At 40.5% G+C, this 23,944-nt stretch overlaps 1 protein-coding gene across 5 annotated transcripts; it reads left to right on the top strand.

Annotated features, from left to right (window-relative positions):
• Nucleotides 1–244: 244 nt before the first annotated feature.
• rell1 (RELT like 1) lies at nucleotides 245–22,503 on the top strand. Of its 5 annotated transcripts, XR_005893181.1 has the most exons (10): nucleotides 251–439; nucleotides 5,938–6,165; nucleotides 9,331–9,402; nucleotides 11,827–11,881; nucleotides 14,778–15,026; nucleotides 16,937–17,069; nucleotides 18,220–18,263; nucleotides 18,353–18,523; nucleotides 21,839–21,946; nucleotides 22,102–22,503. XR_005893181.1 is itself a non-coding variant. In XM_041031355.1 (8 exons), the coding sequence occupies exons 1-7, from the start codon at nucleotides 424–426 to the stop codon at nucleotides 21,926–21,928; spliced, it is 843 nt and encodes a 280-aa protein (XP_040887289.1). In that variant the 5' UTR covers nucleotides 245–423; the 3' UTR covers nucleotides 21,929–21,946; nucleotides 22,102–22,503. The 5 variants fall into 5 exon arrangements, 3 of the variants coding, with proteins under 3 accessions (XP_040887289.1, XP_040887291.1, XP_040887290.1); XR_005893180.1 differs by lacking the exons at nucleotides 21,839–21,946; nucleotides 22,102–22,503 and adding an exon at nucleotides 21,036–21,533; XM_041031355.1 differs by lacking the exons at nucleotides 18,220–18,263; nucleotides 18,353–18,523 and having other exon boundaries at nucleotides 245–439.
• The last annotated feature ends 1,441 nt before the right edge of the window (nucleotides 22,504–23,944 follow it).

Here is a 23,944-nt window from a genome sequence, read left to right as displayed (position 1 = left end):
ATGAGTCCATGTCCTTCTTGCTTCACCTGACTCCACTGCACTCAGGTCAAAGGTCATCTGATGGATGTGATATTACTCATTTGGCAGGGTGAGGAACGACCACTTCTGTGTAGATTCTTCCGCCCCTCACCGGCAGTGATGCTCCAGCTCATTCGTTCATAATGTGTGAATTATTATGTCCTCATGTGAAGACGGAAGCAGCAGTCAGTGAGCCATCTCGCTCCCCTTCCTGTGCACTGCTCTCTGCTGGAGGCACTGCCGCTTTAAGATCAGGGCGTATCCGCTCTTTGGGAATCAGGAAGGACGGTCATGCTGGGAAGAAGTCCCTCTGACCGCGGTGTCTGGTGACCGACCAGACGTTCAACGGTCTCCTGTCGGCAGCATCACCGGCTCCCCAACAGCTGTCCGCGGTCCTGTCCCTCCATGGCTGATACAACGCGTAAGCTGCCAAGTTTTTTTTCTCCCTCTCTCTCCTTTTTTTTTTGGTTTTTGTTTTCAATCTCTTTTTGGACGTGAAGCGTAAAGTAGGACCTCTGCTCAGTCAGAATTGTTAATATTCCGTATTTCCTCGTCTCTTCCTCAGGAAAAGTTTCTTTTTCGCCTCAAAACTACCTAATGAAGTTAGAGCGGCGGCAGGATATCGACATGAACCCTGTGTGGAAAGTACAGCTGCCTGCTAACCTGGCTTGTAGAGGTTTAGCAGGAAACTCTACACATGCTGTATGACAGACAGATTTAAACATACTATGCAGCCAATTTAGAAAGGATGGAGAAAAAACAGCTGGCATTTAGCAGCTAGATATAGAAAATGTTGTTAATGGCCATAACAAAGTTAAAAGCTACAGGTTAGACTGTACTTACAGATTTGTATTAGCTAATTACTAATTTTTCAAAGTCTTAGTGTGATGAATCCCATAGATGCAGAGTGCAGAAACCTTAGCAGCATTTGTAGTGTGAAGAATAACTTTCTTATCAGACCATGCTTTGGCTTTTGGCCTTCATCAGGATTGTCATAAAACACATTCCAATGAATATTTAGATGTAATGAATCCTGCAAAAAAAAACCCCAAAAAAACCTTTGCTAAACTCCAAACTTTCACCGACACCAGATGATACAGTGTATTTCTCTTCATTAAACATGCAAAACCTAAATTGAAAACCTCATGGCAAAGGTCAGGCATCATTCAATTCATTACCTCTAATTGCCTCTTAAACGAAATTAACTTGTTACTAGTTTCAGTGTCTGTAAATGTATATTAGTGAATTTGTATCAGTGATTTTAGGTGCTGCAGCTCAATAATACTTAGATTCTTTAACATGTAAATGCCATAAAACAACATGTCTGTCTAAAATAGGTTAAGAAACTGTAACTATATGCTAAAACTGATAAAATCAATTTAAAAATAAGTAATATCATGAATTAGTGGAACTGACTACCTAGGCAAAAATAATAATATTGTGGAAAAAAAAATCTCTTATCTTTACAAATTAGATTAAAGTGTTTGCACAAAAACCCTGTTCAAACAAGCCGTCTTTCATCGACTACTGAAGATGTCTCATGAGCAACAATGAATATTTTACACTGACTGTTAGAACCGTTATAAAGAAAAAAGCCTCTTGTGGATGTGGTGTGTGGAAGTCTCTTTTAAAATGCAGCCAAGACCATTAATGTGTCAGAGTAGACTACTGTACATGTCTCTGCATCCAGAAACGCTCAAGCAAGTGTTCTCTGTTAGTTCCAACCATTGCTTTGCTCTTTGGTTTTCTTCATAACCTTTAAAATGCCAGGCCTGTTTCCATTTTCCATGGAGGGTCCACAGGAGTCTGTGGGTTGCAGAGGGCCAAGGCTGAATCCTCATGCTTATTCAATTAGACCAAATCATCCAGTGTGTTGGTTTTGAAGTAAGAATACACTCATGTAATGTGTGCGTGCATACTGTACAAGTTTCAGCTGCCTTTATGACTTCATGCAATTCTGAAATTATTATAGTTTAGGTTGGTGGCTCCCAACTTGGGGGGTCCCAAGTTAAATGTGAGGGGTTACATGAGGATTAGAGGGATAGGAAAGGCCATAAAAATCATTTCTGTTGCATATAGTTATAATCCTTTATTTTTCCAACGTTTTTTTTTGAGGGGGGGTTGTGCCTGTAAAAATCCCTTTAGATGGAACAATATCTGAGAGAAAACTCATGTCCACACACAAGAAGACCGTGCTGTGTGTGCTTTGTTGTCACTAGCACATATTGCTTTGTATTTACCACTGGTTGAGATGGGCTCATAGGCATAACATAAATCAGGTATAGACTGTTACCTTGACTGTAATTTTTATTTAGTAAGCACTCTGTGTGCGTACAGTTTAATGTGGGCTAAAGCTCTAGACTGATGCACAATCAAGCTACTTGTAGCATTGTGTGTGATACCACTAAGATTCATGTTTCAGTATGCTAACGAACGAATGTGAATAGTTTAATGAGTGTGGGGACTTGGGGTATCCACGTTCCTTTCTGTTTATTGCACATTTTGTCATTTCCTGAAAGCTTCGATAAGCTAGAAAATCTGCTTTCAGAAATGAGGCAGTAATTGCCTTATCCTTCCAGTGAAATCTGAATTTCCTTCTCATGGCTCAGGATGCATTCAGAGAATGCAGTTTAACAAGCATGTGCATGCCTGCCAATATGTATGATTGTGCTGTATAAATGCAGACATTTACAATAAGAATTTATCAGTGCAGTGGTTTACTATTTTGTAATAGCTGCCTGAACTCACAGAGCCATGACTGTAAATGAAAATGCGATTAAGAAATGACTCATTTCTACTAATGGATGAGTGAGTAAAGGGATAAAGTACTGGGAGTTTGAAATGACAGGGCTCTCTCATGTAGTCTGAAATAGTATGTGGATAGTTTAAGGGAAGGGGTCTTAGAATCGCTTTTCTAGCTGCACATGATTTCCTCATTGTGAGGAAATGGGCAAGCCACAGTCAGAGTCTTCATAATAACGTGTTGTTGTGGTTGAATGAAAGGCTTTGAGTGTGTTTATTGTCAAGTTCTCAGTTAAGAAAAATATCTTGATTAACAACTGTGTAGTGAATTTACTAGTACTTTATGTCTTGGGGCTACTAAGACAAGAAAAGAATGATTTGAGGTGTGGAGGCTTTGTTAAGTGTCTCTAGACTAGATTGTAAAGATTGTAGAGTGTACTAAGACAGTGTGACGCCCACAGTTTAAGGTGGTCATAGACATTGTTGTAAAATGTGAAGTGGAGGTTACTCACGTTTCAAACAGTGGTGAATGAGGTGATTTTCGAACCGTTTCCATTTCTGTTCTCTCTCCGTCTTACGACGAGTGATGCAGTTACGTTTACTGAAGGATCCTGTTACTGATGGAGTACAGCTGAGAAGTCAGTCGCTGATTAGAAGTGTTTTAAAGTTGTGCAGCCATTTCTGATTCCCTGTTTTAAAACATTTAACTCAGACTATTATTATTTAAGGCTTTTTTTTTGCCAAGAAATATCTCACCACGTTATCTGGAACTAAAATAAAACCGGAAAAACTCATTTAGGTTTGCAAACATCATGAGGGTTACTGCTGAGATCAGCAGGGAGGAACATTAACATCCTCTTTTTTTTTTCCTTTTCTTTCTGGTCTTGTCTGCTGGTCATCTGCGTAAACGACTGATGCGTAATGGGTGGTTTCCATGTACAAATGTGGTCGCCGCAGAAAACATGCAAAGTTCAACATTCAAATCTCAACAGATCAAATACTAGCAGAGTTAAAATTGACATTACCTTTATTAATAGCTAAAATTGTTCTCTGTTAGTAAATCTGATGTTCAAGAGAGGAGATAGAAAAGGAAAAAGAAAGACATTGAATACAAATGTAAAGAGAAGCCAACAGCTCAGTTTTGCAGGTTATTATTTTCCAGGTATTTCTGAACACAAATCATCTCCTCTCGTGTGTTTTTGCAGAGATTGATTTTACATCATCCTGTGAAAGAGGCTGCTACAGCAAAGACGTCGATAACCTTCAGGCAAACAACTTCTCACAGGCTAAATCCTGATAAAACTGCAGGAAATTAAACTAGCAGAAGAGCAATGCTGACCTATCCAGGTCCATCCTACAAAGGATGTTTCAATAGATGGATTTGACATGGTAGACAGAAATAGTTTTGAATCAGAAAGGGGAATAGGTTAGAGGTTATTTCTGTGACTTTAGTGGGAACCACTGTCATTTTGAGGTTGTAGGTAAAAATCAGTTGTCAGTGAGCAGACAATGGTTTTTATCAGTGTGTTCAGTCTGATGCATAACGGAACTGGGACAATGGAGAAGCACAAATGTCTGTATGCATCAGGAGTCATGTGGTTAGGTATACAGATATGTCCCTACACACACAGGGCTGTAGTACATTTCAAAATAGGATGAGGATCTTAATCATTATCACTGAGATTCTGTCCAAATGGCAAGCTCCTTTGTCACTCTGCCTGTCTCCGTGCATCTCTAGGTCTCTCGCTGACTTTCTCTGTCTCTCACACACACAGACACAGACACACACGCACACACTGATTAGAACAGGAAAACAGACAAAAGCCCTGTTGTGTGTTGTGCTGGAATGCCTCACGTGGTGCTCCAACAGCAAGAGTCAGGGCAGCTTTCGCCTATAGCTGACCAAAGGTCACTGTCTACGTTTTGACCTTACCTTTTGACCTAATCAGTTTCAAGATATTATGTCCAAAACAACTTGGACAAGTTGTTACTTACAGCCCTAAAGCTATGCCTTAAATTTATTAAATTGAAAGTATAGCATGTACTCAGGAGTTGCTTCAAGCACCTTTCACAAGAATCTTGTAGCACCCTGATGAGTCTTAAGTCCGGTTTGTAGGTGGTGGGCATATGGGAGTGGGAGCAGAAAAAAAGTTGAGCTAGTAGTAAAGTTTATGGTCCTTGTGATCCTTTTGCTGCCGTCAGTTACATATCAAACCCTAAGATGTAACCTACCTTGCTACATGCAGAGTGGGTTTATGTGTTTTAGCAGGCTCAAATGCACTGCTTCTGCACCTTTTTCATGTATATTTTATGGCTTTAAATGTTAATTTCACACCAGGAACTGGCAGCGTAGCTCTTTCAGCCTATAAGGCATTTTAATGAAAGAAACATAATGATTTGTCCCCATCACCAACAGTTTAGAGGACACTTGTAAGGCTGTCTTTCAGCGGCCTCTCTGAAGTCCTCAGTCCTGTCTGTACTCACACTCTCTCTTTTGGCCTTTGAAAGCTGTTAAAGTCTCACCTCCAATTCTCGCTGAAGAATCGACAACCCATGTTGACTTTGTTTTCCTTCAGACTCATTTAGCCTTCTACTTTTTGTATTACTAACATTAAAGCAAGTTGCTGCAGCACTGTCTCCATTCTGTTCACGTCTGCTGCCCCATGAGATCACGTGAGGTGCTGCGTTGCTCCCTGATTGCTCCCTCTGGCACGATGTTCTTAATAATATCTTGTAGTGAGTGATGTGCCATTATTTTTTAATCTTGTCATGTGTTCATGTTGGAAATTAGAGAGAAGAACTTGACGTTTCTCCTTCTGTGCATGATAAAACCTGATTCCAAAATCAAAACTCCTGTGGTCTGAGCCCGGCTTTACTCCAAATGGGTCCTCAGTGCTGTGGAGAGGGGACACAGCATGCCCCTGATCAAGCAGTTAGAGGGCAGAGACAGCAGCAGACTCGACTGATCCATGAAAGGAACATGAAAGCTGTGTCGTGTTGCGGCTGATATCATTTTAATCCTCTCAGCTGCTCAGCTCTGGCCTCATGTGTGCCCTCAGTCTCACTGTGGATATCAGGTTGCCACCAAGGGCGTTGTGATGACAGAATATTATTTGTGTCCTGTTGCAACAACAACTTATTTGTTTTTCTGTTTCCTGCCCCCTTTCATTTCTCCAGTGAATCAAACTATAGTTAATGGAAAAGGTGATGGTGGAGCAGAAGGTGCCAAACCAGACTACACTGCCTTCGTCCTGGTGCCTGTTTTCTTCCTCTTGGGCCTGCTGGGGGTGGTGATCTGCCATGTGCTGAAGAGGAAAGGCTACCGGTGCACTACTGAGACCCAGGATGATGATGATGATGATGAGGTTTTTGAAGAAGAACAAAAGGATCCTGAACTGGGCGGAGGTAAAGAAGTCTTAATAAAAGAAGGAGGGAGTTGAGGCAGATTCTGATGTGCTGTAATAAACTGTGTCATGAATCTTGTGTCTGACACCATTATGATTAGCTTTATGTGTTTATTACATCTATGTAGTCATCATGTTTAAAGCATACCGCACACACCCAAAATTATTGCTCGGCCGGGCTTTAGCTTATGGAGAGTTTAAAATAGTTTGACAGGAATGAAGCTCTAACTTGTTAGCATACAAAATGTCAAAATATTATGGGGCAACCTGTTTTGCAAAAGTTTCTTTTTCTAGGAAATAATGTATGGCCGTTGTCTTGCTGAAGCATTTATCTTATCATGTCTTTTTTTTTCTTTGTAAAAGGTGTGGCCAGTATTGTGTTTTCAGTTGAAGCCATTCTGGTTTACTTTTTTTACTCTTAGGTACATTATCACTCACACTATTTCAACCTTTCCACCTTGTGTCCGTCTTCTCTTCAGCAGCAGAATTGAAAAATTCCTGTCAAGTAAAACATTAACCACATCCAAATTCTCTCTGGCAGACTGTGATGCTTTTCCATCAGTGGAAAAGTAAATGCAGAAAAATATATTTCTTTTGCATTGTTTCCAAATTGGTCACTGGTCTGCACTAGGTTTTCAGTTTTTCCTGTCATGTGAATTTGGAAATCAGGGTCAGGCGTCATGTAATAAAACCACTTTGATGCTCTCACCTGCCTGCTAATACTTACAGGCTTGTACTACATTCCTGACTTGAAGACTTTTGGTGTGTGCCACGTACTGTAGGTGCAGACAGATGATCAGAATAGACTTGTGTGATGTGAATGGCACCTTTCTTTGCCAAAAGCCTGTAGCAATCAGTATTTCTCTGTGCATAAAACAAGATTAAAAATCCTGAAAACCCACGCAAGTCAGAGCTTATTTAAGGAATACAAATGTATTTTATGCACCATTGAATAAGAAGTGGTTTTCAGTGTTTGTGCTGATGAATGAATCTTCAGAAAACCCCTGTGAAATCACAAACTGAAACTCTGAGATGCTATTAATGGTGTATTTAAGTCATTGCTTTTACCGTTTTCTTGTAAAGTTGTAGTTTTATCTTAGTCATATTCCTCTACTGAGAAAAGGCCTCTGTCTTTTTAAGGAGCTGAGTCTCGTAGAAACCAGGAAGACATTTGGCATTCACATCACTCAAGTTCTGACTCAACGAGGGGTGTGTTAAGCGAGGTGAAGCAAAAAAAAAAAAATTCTCAGCACAAGGCCTGTTTAATTTCCGTTGGCTTGTAATTATAGCTGCAGTTTATGCTTAATTGTTTTGGAATTTGTGTACGATGAAGAGTTTACTGGCCTGTCACATGATGTACTTGACTTTCTGAACTTCCTTGAAAGTGAGGCCCCTTTTACTCCTTTAGTTTTCCCCTTTCTGCGTTGGTCATGTCCCTTTTTTGCGAGTAGAGTACTTGGCATGGCCGCTCAGAGTGAGGTGAGGTTAGCGCTCTCGTCTCTCCTTGGAGTATGCGCAGACGTGACATGTCTGGCATCACTGGTTTGCCCTGGGGTATGTCACAGGCACGAGAAATGTTATGGAAAGAACTGTTTATACTGCTGAGATCGACTCGAGATCCTTCTGTCTGCCTTTCTTACTTATCTGTTATCATATAGCTGACCTCTGGACAGTTTTCCTCCTGGCGTTTAAAGCCTCTAATATTTCCCAGGTTGACCAAAGTTCTGATTCTTCCATTGAATCCTGTCAATCATTACCACATTTGTGAAATGGAGTAGGTATTGAAATGGATAGGCGTAAAGCTGGTATCGAAGCCTGAGCTCTGTGCCAGCAGTAGCACAAAAGTCATGAGTGCATTAGGGTTTTTCCTGTTGTCTCTGGGTTTCTGTGTGTTTTGTCAAACAGCCCTACCCTCTCTCTCTCTCATACGTCAACACAAAAGAATAGGGGGAAAAAAAACTTGTGTGTTTTGTCCTTACTCATTCAGTTCATCAGTTTCTCAATGATCAGGTTTCTTCCTTTATCTCTTTGCCTTCATGCTTTTGTCTCTTCCACCCTCCACACTGCTTGTGATGTGTAGTAGCTGCGAGCAGCTTCTTTACATCGTGCAAGTCCTTGTTTAAAATCAGCCAAAGAGCATTATGTTTATCAGAGGCAAGGAAAGATTCAGGAAGCAATCAACAGGAAACTCTAGGAAGTGCCGCACAGGGGTGTGTGCTGCATGGAAGGGCTCATTTTCAAATTTCGTGAGAAAAGACGGTTAATGATTTCACATTACTATAGAGCATGTGTACGAAGGTCTCAGGCAAAGCTGAGCAATGTGAATAAAATAACATGTCGCTGAAGTTTTTCACCCAATACATAGATGCCGATACTTTCACTACATGTTAGGACTGAAACTTGACGAATTAACAAAAGAGGTGTACACATTAGAAACGTTTACCAATCTGTGAATGATAAACAAACAGGTGGAGACATTTGTTATTTATCACTCTTTCATAGAACCTGTAAAGCTGCATTCATTAATATTTTTTTTTCTATTAACAATGGATAAAATGACTGTGTGTAATCTAAAAGGTGTTACTGAATGCCAGTGTTGCTCCATATCTACTGAATGTTTAAACAGGCAACTATTTGCTCACACATTAACCCCATCAACTTTATAATGTAATAAATATGCCAGTATTGTGTTTACAGCTTGTTGCACTGCCCCCAAGTGGCCAGAAATTCCATTAATGGAGGTTGAAGACAGCAAGAAAACAACAGAAACAATGATAATATTCAAACAAAATGCTCCATAAATATGTGTGAATTCCCATTATGATTAATTATTTCCATTTCCTCTCCAGTTAAACAGTAAAACCTAGGGGACTAATGTCATCCAGTTGTAATACTAAGTGCTCTTAAGTTATTATTTATGGGTATCTTGTTTAGTGTTTTTCAAGGTAAAAGGGTTCAGGCTGTTGGAGTCCTTAGGCCATGCCTGAAGAGTGTTTGTGAATGTCCTGTGAAAACATTTAAACACAAGCTTTTAGGCTGTAATGTTTGCTCTGCCTGTTTTACTGTTGGTATATTTGCCTGTCATGTTAATTAATGGTGAACCATCAAAGCTTCTTGAGGACATTATGATTGCCTACGTACTAAGTGTTTCTGTTTGTTCTTTCAGAGCTGAATGACACCATGAGTGACAACAATGACACAGTCGGACAGATTGTTCACTACATCATGAAAAATGAAGGTACGTGTCCAACATACTAAAATAAACTCTGCTACTTTAAAAATACCTAACTTTTGAACACACACCTTTGCTTCCCCTTCTGTTTTTGCTTCTCACATTTAAGGAACAGGTATTTTTGTGACTACACAGAGGCTGTTAATTCATTCCAACACAGCAGCGCTTCACAGTTTCTCACATTTTCTGATAAAATCCCTGTGACGGGGTTTGACCTCGGTCAAGTCCAGCCTTTATTAGACCTCTGCCGTGAAGTGATTACAGTCTCCATTATTGTTTTGGCATTGTCACACGCTATTCAGGAAGGAAGTGGTAGTGGTGTGTAGGCAGGATGCTTCTCAGAAGAATTTGGCTCATGAATGAGGATCTTCGTGGAAGTTCGTTATCAGGACATCACAGAGGAATTTAAAGGAAAATTTGATATGATTACGTTTAAACAACATGGTTAGTTACACCACTGTTTCCAATCTGAATCATACAAGCGTTTAATTCTTCTTCTTACACCAAGTACCTGCTTTGTTTTTGTTTGGACTTAGTTTATAAGTCGCAACAGGAGAATTTAGGATCAATGTTAGTATTGTGTCAAATTTCCTGACAGTGGAGACTACAGTTGGATATTTTAGTGGTATTATGGAGGTTCAGTCACGAGTTTCAGTTTAGGTTATTTCAGGTCATTAATAGTTTTACAACAAGATATGGAAATAAATGTTCTCATGACACAAAGAGGCTGCTTGGGAAATTTATTGACCGACTCTCCGGGGTTGAGATGTGGGGTTATGCAGTGTTTAGCCGGGTTGTGAATTGTTTATCAAACGAGTGGAAAGGATTGTCTGAAATGAAAGAGGAGGAGAGAGAGAGGGAGAGGAGTGTGGTTGTGTTGTTACAGGAGAGCTTGCACTGACTGTGGGGTTTTTGCCTGTATACATAAAGAGCAAACACAAGTGTGCTTCTGTTAAAACCCAGTGCTACAGCTGATTTCAACAATGCAGCCTAAACCTTTGTATCTTATCCAGATGACTAATGTATGATGACAGATGAAGGCAGTATTGTCCTGTCTTGGTAACTGGCCATCATCACTGTGCTATAAATTGATTTTTCTGTCCACCCCCCCTGGGAGGCAAGCTCTGAACTGACTCATCACTGCTTTTGTTGTATCAGTAATATTTGTAGAGTTGGAGTTGGAGTCCGTTAACTGTGACTCACCCTCACATTATCAGTGTGGAGACGTGGTGTGGTTCAGGACTCCTACCTTGGAAATATTCTCCATGATAAGGCCGTGGCGTATTTTCATTATCGTACTGTAAAAATGTGTTTTGCTACGGCCATAAACACAGTTGCTTCAACATTTATTCTAGACACACAGTGAAAACTTTGTCACTGGCTATGTTTTCATGGAAATAATCCTCTGGAACATGCACAGTGATCTGTGTATGTTATATTTCTTCGAGCGGCAGCAGCATGTGTATAAACACACAGGAGAATAATTGAGCAGAGAGCATGGGTAGCAGTAGTAGTAGCCTTTATTGCTGAGTGAAGACTGCCATCTACAGAGAATCACAAAATAAAGATGTCACAACCATACTCTCACTGAATACCTGTGAATCATGGAAAGAGTATTATACCCTTCACATTTACTCGAAATGCTATATGTGCGTCTTGTTTCAAACTAATGATTTATTGACCCAATGAATCATATATAATATAAAATATAACATATAAAATGAAAAGCAAAAAAAGTTCACAATATTTATGGACTAAAAATAACTGATATGAGGATGACACGGCGGGGGGTGATAAGAAGGACGGCGGTTTTGAGTCAGACGTCTGTGCATGATTACATGGAATCATAATCTGAAATTCCTGCGTTCACCTCCATGAGTCATCTCTGTCTCTCTGTAGCAGCTCAGTACATCTCAGCCTTTTTCTGGAGGAATTCCTTTATCTGTGTGCTCATGTTGAAGTCAGCATCAGGGCCAGGCCTTAGGGAGATCTGGCTCTGGGAGCAAATTATGTAAATCTATATCTGAGCTGTTGAGTGTCTGTTGATGCTCCTTTGTCTGGGAGCAGAAGCGGTTAGTTATTGTTGATGTGCAGCTCCCGGGGGCCAAATTTCTGACCAGACATTTAACTTTTCAGGGTCATATTCTGGAGTTTGTTTGCACAGACAAAAGTTCTTTCTGGTTTCGCACATTCCCCTGAGGTTGTTGTGAGCAGTAATTGTGTTCAGCGACTGCATGTAATGTGCCATGCAGTCAATTGTGTTAAGGAGTTAATCTGTTGTAGCCATCTTTCAATAAGCGCTCTGCTTTTGAAGTCACTGAAGCGTTCGACTCACCAATTCCCAACACGGCTGTTATCTCTCTCTTTCTCTCTCTTCCTTTCATCTGTGGGTCTAAGTTTCTAACTTTCTCTTTCACTCTCCCTTTTCAGCAAACTCGGACGCCCTGAAAGCCATGGTTCATGAAAACAGCATCGATTCTGACGGGTAAGTGTAAACAGTAAATTTCCTCCAAATCCATCGGTTATTAACTACATTTTTCTCTCTTTCTCTAATTCATCTCAAAATAAGTGAGCAAAGGCCAACTCTGTTAACTATCTCAGCCACCAGGTGGCACCATAAGCCTCCTTTACAACCTTTGGGTGTCACGGCAGAATTGACTGAGCTCAGAATTGTTAGGGCAGGAAATGAACAGTCAAGGCAATCAGGCCACATTTCTCTTCTGATACTTTTCCAGATTGGCAGGGCTTGATTGAGGGCAAGCAGCTGGGGACTATTCCCAAAATGCCTCTGTGCCCCATATCACTGTGTTGGGAGATTATTAAAGCATATTGAGCACAGTTGTTGGCGTGTTTCCTCATTGGATTCCTACCCAGAATACACTGAGTGTGACTGTGACTCCACTTCAAAGGGCTGTACTGGGCAAAAAAAGCCAAGATGTTTTAAATCTAGAGCTTTAGAACTACGGAAGCCTGAATTAGCGCTGAAATGATTATTATTATAATAAATATAATAGATATTATAATACTATTATAACTGACAGTTGCTAAATCCCTAACCTAAACTGTGTTTGTCCAGTCATAGCTTAGCAACCATTTCTAGGCACAACAGTCTCATCAATCTTCAGCTTTTCCGATAATTTATTTCCATGTCTTCTAAATCAATCAGTGGACTGGTGAGGACGTCCTGCCTCATCAGACCCTTTTTGTCTGCCTCTGTCTGACGCATTGTTTCAAAACTTTCTGTGATGTTGAGTGGCTGTAGTGTCATATGAGAACAGAAATCCTGTAACTGAGCTAATGGTCAATAGAGAATGGTCAGTTGTTATTTGTAGCTCTAGCCTGCGTCTGATGAGCAGGATCCTTTTTAATAGCATGAAATCCATAGGCCCTGAAATGGAGCGGGTCATTCACACTGACATCTCAAATCAAATGCTGTCTGCTTGTTCCTGTGAAACAACCCTGCGTCAGACGAACAGGAGCTGATGGTTTAAACTGAGATTAGGCGTCGTCACTATTCAAAACCTACAATTCATGTGTACAGAGCAACGAGCTGAGTAAATGAGCAAGTGTAGTGCAGCTCTGCTGCTGAGATAAGGGGAGAGGGAGTTTGGCAGATAGACAGATAGGAGGAGGAGATGCTTGTGACAGTGGAGGAGTCTGAGTAAATCGAGTTAGTGGAGTATGTTTTCCACTCTCTCTCCTCCTGTCATCTTTCTTGTCCTGCTACATATTGTTCTGGCAGGAAAGGAGAGAGGTAAAGAGAGGAGAGATGTTCTCTTTTGTTGGGAAGAAACAGTGTGGATAAATAGTAGGAGTGTTGCCTCTGCCAAGGATTAGATATTGAGGTATTCTGCTCAGTCACATTGGGTGTCCTGGAAAAAAAAATCTGCAATCGCACACATTTCCCTGGTGTCACTTTCATGTGTCTCGCTTCCTCAGTGCTCTCTCCAAATCTCTTTTCCCACATTTTTCCACTTCATGTCTTTTTCTCCTGTTTCTCTTTCCCTTTGTGTTCAAATTGCTCTCTGTAGTGCTCCCTCTTTCTCTTGCTGTTACTCTTCATATCTTTCTCTGTTTGTCTCAGCCAGGTTGGGCAGCCTGCCAGTGGATCACTTAGAAATGGAGGAATGGGGGGAAGAGGGGTATCAGTGGGGATAATTTATGGGACACTTAGGGTGGAGGGAGGGAGACAGACAGGCAGAAAGAGAAGGAGGAAAAGTAGTGAAGGATGGAGAAGGGCTACAAGGAAGAGAGTGACTGTAGTGTGGCCAGGGCTCGCTATCTGCCTCTCCAGATTCGGTACTTAACTTCCCCTCTTCTCACTGCTGCTCCTCCCCATCGGTTTTCCAGCCTCCGCGTCTCCACCGTCCCTCAGTGCTTTTTCTTCTCTCCGCAACATGCTCAGTTCACTTCAGTTTCTCCCTTTGGTCATGTCTTTTCTTCCTCCTGTGAGCCAAAGTCATGTTTCATACCTCTGCTCATCATGGATCCTCATGTTATACATGTGCATCATACATGTTTCTTGCACATGCACGTATGTAGACATTGCTTACACCACTGGTTCCCAAACTTTGAATTTCTTTTTCTTTTTTTTACAAATGAAAGAGGCACAACTCATTATTATACTTCCTGTCCCTTGCTTCACATGCATTGACATATATACTATATATAACATGTTCATGTCAGTGAGTAGAAACGCTGTTTATTCTACTTTTGTGTGTAAACAATGTGAAGAGCTGCTCTCCAGGGTCATAAAACATGCACACACTGCTCCTCTCAAAAACGATGTGAGAAAGCAAACAGACAAGAGAGCTGGCCTCAATTAGTGTCTGTTAACACACTTCCAAGATAAACACTGTGTGAAAGTGGAGAGAGCACAGTGTGTGTTGTGATAGCTCTAATATTACAGGTACTGCTTGTTGTCTCGTGCATAATTCTCCACTGATCAGGTGTCCGACATGTCACCTGATGCCTGTTCCATACAGAAAATTGCTTCCATTATTACTTTAAACATAATTTCCATTCAGAGTGATTTTCAAAGAGCTTGTCTGTGATTGTTTTGCACTGTTGAAGGATGAAATATGAATGTGTCATTTCTGCTGAGCTTGAATTCTCTGTTAAAATCTATTTTTTCTTTTATTTAATCATTTGATGCTGCACGGTGCTGTAACAGTTGCTGACATATAAGTGGTTCATTTCTCTCTTTGTTGCGTAATTATTGTTCAGGGTCTAATTTACATTATTTAACTTGTGCTCTGTTCTTAATAACAGGCCATGGTAATTCAGCAGCAACCGTGACTACACACTCATATCATAAATAATGTGTAATTGTGAACTGTAATGGATAATATATTGAAAATAACTGTGTCTGTCTTCCTCAGTCCTCCGTTCACTCCCACCTCCCCCAGCACCCCGACCCCTCCCTTGACTCCCATATCACCGGGGGCGCCTCCAGGAGCCGCCAAGCACACCTGCAACCACCTGCACACCATCGGTGGCCCAGGTGGCCAGAAGAACATCTGCACCCGCTGCAGCCAGAAGAAATGGCCTCTGATGAGGAAACCGTCGGCGCGTAAGGCAGAGCACCGCCGCAGCCACCACGGAGAGGTCACGGTCCTGGCTGTGGGCAGGTGGGCAGGTGTGTGTGTGAGTGTGAGAGTGTGTGTCAAGGAGGAAAGAACAAAAAGGAGAGTTGATTGCTGCTTCACAGTGTTTTTTTTTTTTTTATCGGTACAATTTCTTAGAATCTCACCATGCAGTTTAATTAGCAGAGGTAAATTAAAACTTACACAGTTTGCCCCCAGAGGCACATCAGACAAGTGCACACACACACACACACACACAAACGCAATATTAACAATTAAACATTAACTCTAAATAATAGGCACTGAAAAATCCACACGTTGTCTCATAGGTTGAGTTTTCTGTGCACTTTGACATCAGACTAGTGACCTGGAAAACACACAGGTGGACGGTCAGGGAGAAGCCTGGGAAAACAGAGGCTGCAGGGGTCAGAGTGTGTTGAGGTTCAGTGGGAAGCTTCAGTGGTTAACCTGTGTTGTGTGGGAACGACCCCTGTTAAAAACACACCACACTGGGAAGACAGGGAGAGTAACATGGAAACCTGTGATATCTAACGTCTCTCTACCAGAGCTTGCTGTTGCCCAAGATTGTGTTTGTAGCATTTTGTTGAATAGATAATGTCAGGCTATTTTTTTCATTTGTAGTACGAACGTTATTCATCATTAAGATCAGCAAATACAAATGGACAAAACACAAATCACAACACTGAAAACAAACTATAAAAACTATAAGGGGAATAGGGAATAAATAAATGAAAAATTAAATATAAATACAAAAAATGAAACCAAAAATAATCGAGGCTGATAGCAGAAGGGAAGCTGTTTTCCTGTGAGCGGGCCTTTGTTCTGTTTATCTCGTATGGATGGCACAGTACACATCCCTGCCAGTGGTGTCACACCACTACACTGATCAACAGGTGGTGATAACATGCCAAGATGTGCTGTAGTGCTCTAACACAGGCGGGGAATACAAATGCTAGCAAGTAAAAATGAATGTGAACAATGGCAGATTTAAAATACTTTTTAAAAAGTATGTAGTAGTACTGGAGTATGTTGCCAGTATAAATCTGTCACAGTGCATGTAGTTTGTGCCCTCGATGTTTAGAGTAAAGACACCATTTTCTAGTCCACTAGTGAACCCAGGAAAGCGCGCAGCCTCGTCTCCATCTTGCAGCGAGTGTTCTCCTCATCCTTAATGTCCTGCTGTGAGCTGATTAGGATGCAGAGGGGCTGCTTTTCATTTGCACACCCAGATGAATGGCCGTACACGCAGAGGGTCAGCATGAACTGGATACGAATATTCATTTGCTGATTTAATTAAAGCTTTAGAGTGAGTGAGTCTGTGTGTGTGTGTGTGTGTGTGTGTGTGTGTGTGTGTGTGTGTGTGTGTGTGTGTGTGTGTGTGTGTGTGTGTGTGTGTGTGTGTGAATGGTGAGTGGATGGGTGCTTGAGAGAGGTGTAAAGTTTAGGTGAGTGATAATCAGAAGGTGTGTGTGTGTGTGTGTGTGTGTGTGTATGTATTATCAGCAGCGAGAAGAGACGGAAGCAGATGCCAGCTGTTGCACAAATGAGAGTAACTGAGCTTATGTTCAGAAGTATGAACTCAGCCATGACATTTTCATTAAAGGACTATTTTCTGGGGCTTATTTTTATTGCTTATGCTATAAATATTGTATTGACAAAGTGAAGAAAAATAACAGCAAAGTTGGTCAGTTAAGTAGTGTTTTATTTTGACCTAGAGAAGTCAAAGTTTCTTTAAACTTTCTTGAAAGAGTTCAGCCGTATACACTGTGTGTTATTTCAGCCAGTTTCCTCACATGAGAGCAGCAGCTTGTTTTAATGAGCCCGCTCTGCAATATAGGAAACCTTGGTCCTTATTTGTGTCCCGGGCGACAGAAACATTCAACACCCTTGTGTTGTGTGTTTCTTGTTTATTTATTTTTTTTGGCCCTTCCCAGGTTCCGGGTGACAAAGTGTGAAAAACCATCCAGGGACAGACGGACGCTGCTTATAACAGATTCCAATGGGAGTGTCCCTACATCACCCACTGAGGTGGAGCCCAAGAGCCGGACGACGTCTGAGTCCCAGCAGGTCTGTGTTCTGGAAACTTGTTCATCTGGCTCTCTCTTTGTCTCTGTCTCAGTTGGGTTCTTTCCCGCTGACACCCTGTGTATAAATAAGTGTTGGTGATGTGTGCAAAATTATTTATGCATGTAAGCGCCGCAGCTGGTCTGTGCTTTTTTTAATGATGTACCATATACTGTGTTGACAGTGATATGGTACGTTCACATGTGAAAGCTGAAGTCACGTCAACTCAAGACAAGTTTAATTGCAAACAGACAAACCACATTTTCAATTAAACACTAATTAGTATTTAAAAATCCATGATGAAGAGCTGCTGGAAGCCGCAGCAATATTTAGCCTTACGTTTTCTGTTTGCATCACAGAAAGTGAAAATGTGATACTCCAGGTGATCATGAACTCCCTCCACTCGTCTCTCCTCAGTCTCTCATTTATTGTTTACAAGAGTGTGCAGAGAAACTGTGTCTTCCTGTTGACGCCGCTGTTGAACAGCACAGAAATTTCCTCCTAGCTGATTGCTTTTCAGATTCCTCTGTGACAAAATATTCAGAAACATTCAACACTCCCAGCAGCATCACATTAAACTGCAAAAAGAAAAAAAAAAGTAAAAAAAACCTTTGCAGAAAAGAACCAGAAAAAGGTGCCACTGTCGCTTTAAGGTGAGTGATTGAGCACTAATTCAGCCTAAATGTTAGCCATCAGAGGTGCATGCGTGATAATCACATTTAAGTCAACCTCATTTGCCTTTTCAGTTTTTTCCAGCTTTCTGTGTAGGTGCACCAGTTTTATAGTACTATAGAGACACTTTTAGTCTGGTGATATTAGTCTGGTAAGCATTGTTTGTGTATGCAAAGCATTGCTGTCCAAAAGCAGTAAGTAAAGCTTAACAATCACAATAAATCACCCTCGGTTCTGTTACTGTTTGTTTCCTAGTTCCCTGGCAGTTCCTGAAATTCAGGCTTGGTAATACAAGAGATTAGAGTCTCAGCTTCAGACTTTGGGGCGAGCCTGTTTAGATTCACCAGGCTTGACTGTATCTGTGTCATAAACAAATTTGTTTAAGGGTGGAGAGACATTACACTCGATAATACAAATGCAAAGAATCCATTTACAACGGTTTATTTTAAGTACTAAATCAACTTTATTTCTCTCCTACCAGGTGCAAACAGACAACTTGGACAAAGAGAAATGATAAAAATCCAGGTAACTTCTCATAGTTTTATCAGCAACATACGTGTCTCCATTTCTTGACTTTATCTGTGTCTAACCACATTTATTTCCTGAATTTACAGCTTTCCAAGGAGCGAAGAGAAGCAACATCTGGACATTTTTTAAAACCCAAACAAGAACATTAAAACATCAGCAGAGGAGGAGCAGGAGTCGTCCCTCCACATTCTCGCTCCACATGGAGTGAAACGTGCTGCTGATGAAGATGACAGTGGTTATTTTACAAGTAGAAGGGGGTAAGGTGTGTCTAGTTGTGATACACTCCATTTCCTCCTATAATATATTTACAGTAGTGCCTTGCTCATGGACTGCAGCAGGGCAGCTGCTTGATGTCAAAGAACCCTGAACAAGGGCTCTCCCAGTGGACTAAGATCTTATTACTCAACATGCTGATGCGGTCCATGATCTACAGTGGTAGAAAAAAGTTTTCGGACTCCCTTAAAATTTTACACAATTTCAAATATTATCATGAAATATTTTCAGAAAAATCTTTTTTGCATTTCACAATGTGTGGCTACATCAGACAGACACAAACAAAACAAATGCAAAACTAAATTCTTGATGGTGTCAACGTGTCAGTTCTCAACATTGTTGGTATCAAAGTTAACAAACAGCAAAGAATGTGTTCAAAACTGAACAAAAAATAAACCATCACATAACAAAATTAATATTTAGTACTCCTGCCATTAGCACGCAGTAGTAGTAGAAGTTTATAAAACTACACCCCCCAGGAACAGGTGCAGCCAGCCTGAGATACAGTTGCAGGTAGTCATTCCCAAACAGGAAGAAGGAACAACGTGGTACAGTAGCCACAGAGCCAGGAAACAGACTGGAGCATCAGTCAGTGTGATAAGAGGAAAGCAACAGTAATCACATCCTGTAATGGCGTGAACATGATGTCAAAGTGTTCCCGGTCATCAGTGTGATTTAGCATTCTTACAGCTCATGTTGTAAGGTCGATGTGGCTGCTTTTCAAATTCATAAACTCGTTCCCTAATGTCTGATAAAGAACATGCAGGATTCTGCGTCAAACAACAAATTAGACAGAATATTTCCTGTTAAAGCTGTAAGTCACAGTGTTATTTTGACATGAACAGCAAACCTTAAAGCTGCATGAATAGTCTTATTTGTTGTTTTTTTTTTTTGCCCACTCGGGGGCAGTAGAACAAGCTGTAAACACACCATTGATATATTATTTTTAGCTAAATGTTGCCTGTTTACACATCTAGCACACATGGAGGAACTTTATTATTCACATGGAGTCGTGTTTGTCCTCACCTGGTGAATGAATGTCTTATATTCACTCACCTTTTAGCTCCATTTTGGTCGCTACTGACTCCTGAGAAATATCTGCCTCTCTGCCACTGTGTCCACCTGCTAGCTGCTGACTTTGCCTTGTGCTAAACAGGTAGCACACAGTTGGCTTAATAGGGCTTTTCGGTAAAAACGTCCTGCTTGGGATTGATATAACATTAATCAGAGCTGTGAGAGTGAACGGAAATAATAAGTAAAGTTGCAGGCCACAAATCAACAAATGGAAAGAAAATTGGAAAACCTGAAAGATGCCAAAGCACCGTGTAGAGCTGTGTAGTTCAGTAATAATTCTCTGTGTTCATCACAACAAACAACCCCTTTTTCTTACACATAGTCATGTTACTAATTGTTAATCTCTAAATATTGATTGTTGCATCTTTAATTCGAACACGTGGCATTTAGAAATTACATGTATGTATTTTTTAGACTGTGCTACAATTTAAAGTAAGGTATCTTATTATATTGGCTTAGTTGTAAGACATCTAAAACATAAAATTTTAGTTTTGTTGTTTTAGTTTAAGATTATTTATAGTAGTTATAGGAAAAAATATTTTTTTATCTAACAAACGTCAAAGCAAATTGCTTTTACTTGTTCATTTTATATCGGTCTTGTCATGTTCGTATCGGCTTCGCTCCAGTGAACATGTAGAATGAATCTTCATCTGTTGAAGCCAGATGAAGCTACTTATTTTAATTCAGCCTGGATTTATCATATTTTACCACGAGCTGCATTTATATTAATCATCATTGTACGAAGAGGTCATGAGCAGATACTGTACAAATGACTTAATCCATTAAGGATTATCTGTCAGTTGTTCCACCAGGATGTAAGCCTTACTTTTTTTCTAATGAAATGTGCCTTTCATTTCTAAGCACGCGTCTACATGCATGAGTGCGTTTATAGTGAAGGGCAGACGGCGTGCTGTCATTCAGTAAGCGTTTACAGTGTCAAGAATCATGTGTTGTGGAGAGAAATTCAGTGAAAGAGATTTTCAGCCATGTTCATGTCGAATGTTACTTTTAAAAATACTGTATGGTCTAAATCTTTGTGTGTATGTGTGTGTGTGTGCGTGTGTGTGTGTGTCAGAGAGAGACAGATGCAAATGAGTGACTTTTGTAATTCCTCCTCCAATAAGCAAAGTGTCATTTCTCTTTAAAGGAAAATTTTTCAAACCTTGTCTAATTCCCAAATGTGGCAGAGAAATGACAATGAGGATGTGATAATTAGTTCTCTGTAACAGCCAAATCAGTTCAGTTGAATATTTAGTTTTAATGTGTAACACTCTTGACAATACCCAGAATAAATCCATCTTTCTGACGAGGAGAAAGCCAAATTTAACCAAAGCAAAAAGTGCAGATGTATTTTGCACTGACTTCACCTTTGTTTTCCTTTTTTTTTTTTTTAATGTCTACCTCTTTCTTCCCTGTGTGAAGAAACATAAGGGAGCAACATCACGCCAGGATCAAGCAGAAGAGTGGACTCAAGGTTTGATCCACTCCACCGACTGGATACATAAAATATTAGTTTACAAGTCATAAAGAGGGTTATCTCAGCCTGGACCACGACTACAGACTTAAAACACAAAGGTCTGGTTTGTAGAGTTTGGCCTGTTCTAGAAACTAAAAGAATATCTTGGATTCTGCTGCTTCGATTTGGATCTTTGTTAAAATCATTTCATGAAACTTCATGTGAGCGCGATCCCAAATCATCGAAGTAGTTCTTTAAAGATCATTGTCCTGGATCATCACGATCACAACATATTAGACATGTTTCATGTTGTAATTTATGAATGTCATTTCAGTGTGCCTTGTTTTTTAAAAGCATACCTACACGTTCTGTTATTCAACTTTTGGGACAGTTGCTGCATTTTTATTGTTGTATAATGAAAAAAAAATAATAAAGCAAATAAAGATGACTAATACATACCAAACCAGAAATAATTCACTTCATTTTTGTCATTTAATCATACATGAACTGCGCTCACTGTTTAAGATATGAGTGTCTTACAGTGATAAAAAGCCAGTGTCCACTGACCTGCAGTGTAACTTCTCCCTTTCCTCCCTCATTTGACTGAACCATCCGTCTTCATATTCTATTCTTTCTCATTTCCTTCTTTCCTCTCTGCACCCTTCTCGTTCCTTCTCCCCCGTTTCGTGCCGTAATGAAAAGATGATTTGTCTTATTCATCTTGAGTAGGTAGTCTGACGACCTCTATCCTCTATCATATTATTTTCAGATAATGGAGATGAGATGGAGATGGAGAGGTGTTTTGAGCCGATGCGCAAGACCGAGGATTAACAATCCTCCACCCTTTGTGTCCTCTTGACCTTCTGAGTCTTATCAGGTACACTCATGCAAAGTCACACACTTTTGGTAAAGGATACACGAGTTTCCGACCTGAAAGGGACCATAGAAGACCAGAAGAAAGCATTGAAAATCTGCTAATTTAGATTATTACTTCATTAAATTATTAACATGCCTTTCTATTCTCAACAACAGCAAGGACGTGGTTAAACAAGGCCTCTGAGTGACACACCGTTGCCGCTGGTGTCACTTGACAGCGCTGGAGGGAGGATTGACTTTCAAAGTGTTGACAGGGGACAGGGAACATTTACATTCAGTGGAAAAGAAACCCTGATAGCACACAAGGCGACGTCACCCCACCCATGGCTGTAGGCTCAAAGCAAACCTGCCTTTTATATATGCACACACACACAGGATGGCTACAGGGTGTTAAACCTGTCAGAAAGATGCGGTCGACAGTGCGGGACGTGAGTAAGCAGCAGAAGGACCTGGTGCAAATATTGACTGCTGTTGCATGTATGTGTGTTTACTTTGGCTCTTAATGGAACAAAAAAAACAAAAAAAAAACAAAGGTTGTCAGTGCTTTAGTGAAAGTTTTCTCACACTACATTAAAGAGACCAAAAATTCCATGAGGAAATTAGGTATGCACATAAGAATGGTATACAGTAGATAATAATAAAGCTCTGTTCCATCTTTTTTGCATGACTTCATAAGCAGTAAATTTATCTCAGGCACTGAATTATTAAGGCCTCCAGGCGACAGGATTCCCATGCCGATGCCAAGCTAAGTGCCCTACATCTTATCTTTGTCTCTGGCTATCAGCCAAGAGGATGGAGCTCTGGCTCAAAGGGAGAAAAAAAAAATTACTTATTTTTTTTGGGGGGTGGGGGCATTTGGGACCAGAGGGAGGAAGACTAGTCAATGTTTAACACATTTGAACTACATCAGCCCTGTAAACACAGTGACCTTCTGAAATGACTCACTGCCCACCGTTCTTTAACTTTAATAGTGCCCTAAAATGGATTATGCTTCTCAAAAGTGGACACAGCTATAACTGGAAACTGGATTCTTCATATCTCAGCCAGGTTTAAAGTGCCTCAATGTAACTTCTGAGATCAGAAACAGGAGACTCTGTCTTTCACGAATTAAAAGTTGAATTCATAAGCAATAGAGCACATTCTCGCTTAATTCATTTGGTCTCGTATGACCTGTAACTTCTTGGGTTAATTTTAGCATTTACGGATAAACAGTTAAAAGTTACATGTTATTGATTTAAGAAGTAAATCTAATTCAGTTTCCAGGTAAGAGATTTAATATTTAACCACAGTGAAACATTAGCTCATTTCCAGAGACGCCGGGCGAGCTCCAAAATGAGGAGGACTATTTTGGGATTTTTCTCGGACATGATTTAAAGGTGCAAGGTACCGTTTAATGTCGACTCTGTTTAATGGGTTTTCAGGACAGTAAGAGGTAAAATCAACAAACAGTAGAAGGCTGGCAGGTTGTTGACCCTGAAGTTCAGCCTGTGTAGAAGGAAACCAGGAAATAAATTCACAGAAAATCCCTATTTGTGCTGTAACTGTGGCTCCAGAGTTACAGTCTTAATAACATTTGGCACTTAATGTATGTTTCAGTGTACGTGCAAACTCAAAGGTAACAATCGAGAATCCACTTTAAGGTGGATATCTCCTCTTTAAACACAGTCCTGCCTATTCCTCCGAGACAGGGAAGTGTATGTGTGTGTGTGTGCCACAATTAAGCGTGACATCATTAACTCCAACAAAAGCCTTGAGAAAAACAAACATGTTAACTGAGCGCACACACCTCAGGGACTCTCTATAGCCAGCTGCCTAATGGACCTAATAAAAACAACATGAAGGAATCTGACACACAAGTGCTCTTTATTTGCCTGCATACACACCATCTACATTCAATGCACAGTGGGCTGTGGGACAAATTAGCTTGTTGCAAAACTACTTTTGTGTTGTTATCTTGGGGCGGGGCGAGGTGAATTGATTACTGTGAGTCAGTGCAATG

This window comes from Toxotes jaculatrix, chromosome 23 (assembly GCF_017976425.1).
Source record: "Toxotes jaculatrix isolate fToxJac2 chromosome 23, fToxJac2.pri, whole genome shotgun sequence".
NCBI classification, from domain to species: domain Eukaryota; kingdom Metazoa; phylum Chordata; class Actinopteri; family Toxotidae; genus Toxotes; species Toxotes jaculatrix.
This window is presented reverse-complemented; position numbering and strand designations above follow the sequence as displayed.

Bases quoted from the DNA above. Each gene is read 5' to 3' on its own strand.
- rell1 (XM_041031355.1), top strand. The intron at 11,882-14,777 runs GTAAGTGTAAAC...TGTCTTCCTCAG, and splicing joins AACAGCATCGATTCTGACGG to TCCTCCGTTCACTCCCACCT. The intron at 15,027-16,936 runs GTGGGCAGGTGT...GGCCCTTCCCAG, and splicing joins ACGGTCCTGGCTGTGGGCAG to GTTCCGGGTGACAAAGTGTG.